This window comes from Zootoca vivipara, chromosome 10 (assembly GCF_963506605.1).
Source record: "Zootoca vivipara chromosome 10, rZooViv1.1, whole genome shotgun sequence".
Taxonomy (NCBI): domain Eukaryota; kingdom Metazoa; phylum Chordata; class Lepidosauria; order Squamata; family Lacertidae; genus Zootoca; species Zootoca vivipara.
Genome location: NC_083285.1, coordinates 18962915 through 18968618, shown reverse-complemented (window position 1 = coordinate 18968618; position 5704 = coordinate 18962915). Strand labels below are relative to the sequence as shown.

General features: G+C 43.8%; 1 protein-coding gene across 1 annotated transcript; it reads right to left on the bottom strand.

The window, feature by feature from the left end:
* Positions 1-2153: 2153 nt before the first annotated feature.
* Positions 2154-3267, bottom strand: LOC118091425 (A-kinase anchor protein 4-like). The gene has a single exon (XM_035128418.2). The coding sequence runs from the start codon at positions 3265-3267 to the stop codon at positions 2212-2214; it is 1056 nt and encodes a 351-aa protein (XP_034984309.1). The 3' UTR covers positions 2154-2211.
* Between the last annotated feature and the right edge of the window lie 2437 nt (positions 3268-5704).

Sequence of the window (5704 nt, the reverse complement as noted above, 5' to 3'; positions counted from 1 at the left end):
ACTAAGAGCACTCAGAACTTTCCATTGACATGCACATCTAGCAAAACTCTTCATGCGGCTTATAAGTACAGTAGTGGTCCTCAACATCAGTGATGGGGCAGGCCCAGCCCATATAGTATACAGGTATGGCTAGCAGAGGGCTACCAGCATAAACCAGTCACCTCATTGGTCCTTATGGATTGCTAGAGGCCTCCGAATAAGCACTGCACTAGTCCTGTGGAAACAAGTCCACCTCACTTCCTTGCTCATCACACAGCAGTACATGACATGGCAGTAAGTCATAGGTGCAGAGAGAGAGACAACTGGAATGCCTCAGGGTCCCAGAAGGCTAGGGGCCCTTAACAGTCATCTGATGCAGATGAAGGAAGCATTGTGACCTATGCTCAGTTAGTGTATCATACTTAGATGGGGGTCTGGCTAATGGAGTACTGTGTCGAGCAGCTTGGGCTTTCTTCTTAAAATGAAAAAAGACTCAAAACTGTGACACATAAAAAAGCACCTTGAACCAATTTACATGGAAGTTCTGGAAAATGACATTACCCAAAGAATGCTCAGTTGCATCCTCATGTTGGTTGCATTAGATGAGTGAGCGTACTTTATTAAACTGAAACTGGTCAAGAATGAGCTGGGCAGCTTTTTTTTATGTCTGGGGCTGCTAAAGCCCAGGAAAATTCCAAGCCAGGATGGAACTAATGATGGGTGGAGCCAGAGTCAAATGTGATCAGAACTTCCCCTTTTCTCTCTCTTACATGGGCATGGCCCAGCCCCATGACATGGGGTCTTATCCCTGATCTCACACTGCATCTTTGAGACAGAGTCAACACCAAAAGGAGCACTTCCCCCATTGTCCTCCATCCAGGAGCCAAGAAGAAATGGCAAGCGCAAGTTGGCTTTTGCTGCCTATGTGCCTGACAGTTGGTTGGAGCTCCAAGGCAAAGTGTGGCATAATAGTTAGTGTGTGTTGGACTATGACCTAGGAAGCCAGGGTTTGAATCCTCCTCGCCCAGCCATGAAGCTCACTCGGTGACCATCTCTTAGCTTAACTTACCTCACAGGATTGCTGTGAGGATAAAATGGGGAGGGGGAAAACCATGTACAGTACACCACATTGAGCTTCTTGGAAGAAAATGGTGCTATATAAACATAAATATGTAATAATAAATAAGAGAAAGGCCGGGAGATGGGCAGCACATGCTCTTAGGCTCCTTCAAACAGTGCCCCCCCCCCTATGATCTCACCCCACCCAGCCAGTTATTACCAAGGGTAAGATCGGGTAAGCCAGGGCATGAGTGATAGCCACCAGATGAATATCCAACCACAGCCCAGTGTTTTCCCATTGAAGTGATAAGGCATAACCTAAGTTCTGCTACAGGGCAAGAAAGCCTTAACCACCTTATTATGCTCTCTTTTGACAATGTCAATGGGCTCATGGAAAATGAAAGCAAGGAAGGAGCCATTCAAGTTGGCCAACGGTTTAAGTATCAGATGATTCTTTAAATGCTGTATTAAAGCAACATTTTGTTTGAAATGTGAGAGTGTTCAATCGTTAGTGAGCGTACCGTTTATAAATAATATGGTTATTTGTAATTTCCTAAGGTTGTATAATATTCCTTTTTTGCATTTCAGTAAAGTAGGTTAAAGTAAATAAAATTAATTAACAACCACGAGTGCCAGTTCACTAGATAGACAAACCATTTGCCTACATAGAGAATTGGCATTCGTGGTTATTAATAAATTTATAATAATAAAATACTGCATACTAAACTGTGTTGTTATTGTGCCAGTGGTCCATGTTACCTACTGGCAGCTACCTACTGGCATGTTGACCACCCCAGGGTAAAGTTTTGCCCCACACCCCAGGTTACCTGTTATATACATTTCATTACCCCTCTGCAGCCCTGCAATAGACTATGAACCCTCCTAACAAAAACATGCACAACTGCACAGACATTGACTACCAGGGTCTCTACATTTTTGTAAGCCTCAGTTAAACTGACAATGAATAAAATGGACTCTCCCAAATTCTCACTTTAATAAAATGTCTTTTATTGACGATCTTGCCCAGCTATCATGTAGAATGATCAGATGAATTTGGTGCATCATTGCTTGCAGTCGTGCTGTGGTGGTACATACATATCGGGTGCATTCACAAAGTGTGATTGTGGGTGCCTGTTGCTGGGACAAATTAATATGAGAGGGAAGAGGTGGCTCTTATAAGTTGGCAAGAAGCCAGCGGATCAGTCCACACTGAGGCCTTTTCCCCATCGCTTCCTCCATCTGCACTCTTTCGAGGTACCTCATTACTCTCTGAAGGATATCTCCCACGCTGTAGCCCTTCTTGGTTGCCTTCTGAGCCAGCCGTGGAAGATCAGCCAGCTCTCCTTCTCTGTCGTTTAAGAATGTCAGGTTGGGCACATTGAAGTGAGAAGCCACCATCCACTGGAGGACAGCCTGGAGCTCTTTGTTCAGTGAATCGCTTTCGCCATTCTGGTTAGTCACGATCACCCCATTCGGACCCATTTGCCTCATATTAGCTCTCACCAGGGAAGCTCTCCTCGGCACTCCCAAATGTTGGGATGAACCACTATATTGCTTATGTGATGTGTCGCCACTGGCTAAGTTGGAGCCATTGCCCCCAGTCTCTAAGAGACACAACTTGGTCATAGACTTCACCAATTGGTCAATATCCAGCATCTCCATAGGGTCCATGTTGCCATACATCTCCCATGGATTCGCATTTTGTTTTGCAACAGCCTTTATCCTCTGGGGCCTGCTTTCAGAAGGAGGAGCCTGTCGGTGGCCCCTGTTTGTGTTGCTGGAATTGTCTTCTGCATTGGAAACAGCTTCACGCATCACCTTCTGGATGGTTGACGAGAGGATACTTGTAAAATCTTCCTTTCTAGGTTCTTGGTGTTGAGGTTGGTGCTGAGGTTGGTGTTGAGGTTGGTGTTGAGGTTCCTGCCGCCCCCCTCGTCTCGAAGGGCTAAGGTTCGGGAACTTTGGGCCTAAGCTTCCCGTTCCCGTTCCCGTTCCCGTTCCCCTCTCAAAATTAGTATCAGGGCGATTGAAGCCAAATGAAGAAATACTTGGCTTAGGAGCTCCACCTTGCTTGCTTTTGTCCAATAGCTGCTTCTGAATCTTTGTTAATGCACTATCGATAATGTGTTTTGCACACTCATCCATTGAAATTAGCTTTTCTAGACATTTGCTTCCAGAGGGATGAGGCTCTGTCTGTCGGCTTCCCTTTTCCTTTCCATGGCTATACATTTTGCTGTTCTGATTGCTGGTGCTGTTCCGATGACCTTGACAGACTCAAGATGTTGTCTCCTCTCTCAGCTTTCTGTGCTTTTCTGCAGGCCCCTAGTGAATACTCATGTGTGGACAATGCCGTTTCCATGGTGGCAATGACATCATAAAGCACCAGTGTATTAACCAGCAGCTTGTGATTTGCCAGCTATGCCTTGGCAAGATATTGCTTTGCAATGTCCCTCAAGTTTAACTCAGTTCTCTCTGTGTAGAGAACCTCAGGCCTGGGGTCTCCAGGCCTTGTCTGTCTGCTGCTTGGGACACTCCCCAAACCACACCTACTTTCCCCAGGGCAATCTCCCCATGAGCCCTGCTTTGCACTTTACTCAAGTATTTTTGCCTGGCTGGAATGTGTCCTTAAACTCTGATAATGCTTTTTTTTTTTGCTTTCCTGGATGGAAGATGGGAGGGTGGATGAGTTTGTGTAGAAACTAGTATATTGTACAAAGGTAATATTCACTTTCATAACTTAGCCCACTTTTGCCTCTGAACCCATTAACCACAGGCATCTGGCCCCTAGAGGTTGTTCAGAAGGGAATGAGGCCTTTGGTCTGAAAAAAGACTCCCTGGCCCCTGCTGTATAGCCATGTTCAAGAATGTGAAAATGGAGCATTTCACTGTTGGGGAAAATTGGAGAGGTGGATGATCTGCCATAGCAGAACTACCAAAAACTACCAAAAAACTACCAAAAAACAAAACAAAAAACAAAAAAACTGGCAATGGGCATAAATCTACTGTGATTTATGAATCAGTGTCCTATCCCCAGGAAATAGAATTGTGAAAAATGCAGCTGGTTATATGGAAGTTTGTGTAAGGTTGCTGCCTTTGGAATCATGTGTTAACGTAGTTGTCATGTCTGTTATTTTATTTAAGATACCAGTACTTTTATTTCACGTGAGTTGAATAAAATTCAGGCAATGGTAGTTTTTAATTGTATAAAATATGAATGTATAATTGTACCAATGGGTTTCATTGAAAATCAGTTGAAATGTTTTATTAGTACTCAAATAAATATATAACTTGTACACAGTATAAAGCAGCCCAACAACTAAAGATGCTCAGTTAATTAATTGTTTTAGTTATTGTTACGTATTTTATGCATTGTTTTGAAACAGCAGTGGCATCATTCTGACTTGATGAAGGATGGCCTGTAAATTATAGAACTAAATCAGTCGGTCTGATCTAAATCAAGCAGAAGGTCTGATCTAAATCAAACACAGATGATATGGGGCAGCCAACTCATTTTATCACATTGTGGCTTTTTGCAGGCCAACATTCAGGGGTAAGCACTCCGTTCAAGAGGTGGGCCAAACAAACATTTGATGGACCAAAAATTCTAAGGATTTCTGTAGATTGTTCTTTCTCTGTGTGTAGATAAATAGGTGATAGATATATGTTTGTTTTCTGTTAACCTTACAGGTGTAAAATGTTAAATACTGAGACCCCAAGACAATAACAACTAAGTATAATGAGACATCACCTTGCCGACAAAGGTCCGTATAGTTAAAGCTATGGTTTTCCCAGTAGTGATGTATGGAAGTGAGAGCTGGACCATAAAGAAGGCTGATCGCAGAAGAATTGATGCTTTTGAATTATGGTGCTGGAGGAAACTCTTGAGAGTCCCATGGACTGCTAGAAGATCAAACCTATCCATTCTTAAGGAAATCAGCCCTGAGTGCTCCCTGGAAGGACAGATCGTGAAGCTGAGGCTCCAGTACTTTGGCCACCTCATGAGAAGAGAAGAATCCTTGGAAAAGACCCTGATGTTGGGAAAGATTGAGGGCACTAGGAGAAGGGGACGACAGAGGACAAGATGGTTGGACAGTGTTCTCGAAGCTACGAACATGAGTTTGACCAAACTGCGGGAGGCAGTGGAAGACAGGAGTGCCTGGCGTGCTATGGTCCATGGGGTCACGAAGAGTCGGACACGACTAAACGACTAAACAACAACAACATAATGGGCCCACCCTTTAGAATAAGCAGATAGGCTGGAGCAGGTCTATACATCTTGCTCAGTCCCATGTCTCTCTGGATGGCTTCCTATGTTCTAATCAAACAGGATATAAGGACATGTATCTTCTCCCATCACACACACCATAGCTGCCAAGTTTTCCCTTTTCTCGTGAGGAAGCCTATTCAGCATAAGGGAATTTCCCTTAAAAAAAGGGATAACTTGGCAGCTATGACACACACACAAATGCCTTTTACGCAAATGTAAACACACAGAGGGCTCTTTCTCCATTGTGACAGATCCCAAGCAAGGGAATTCTAACTGCCATGCTGGGCTGCCTATTAATAATTTTATTTTGCAGCAGGAATAGGGGCAAATGTCTGTGACAGTTGATCTTCTACCATCTACAGCCTCTATAAATATATTTTGAGCTGTGGGAAACCTTTA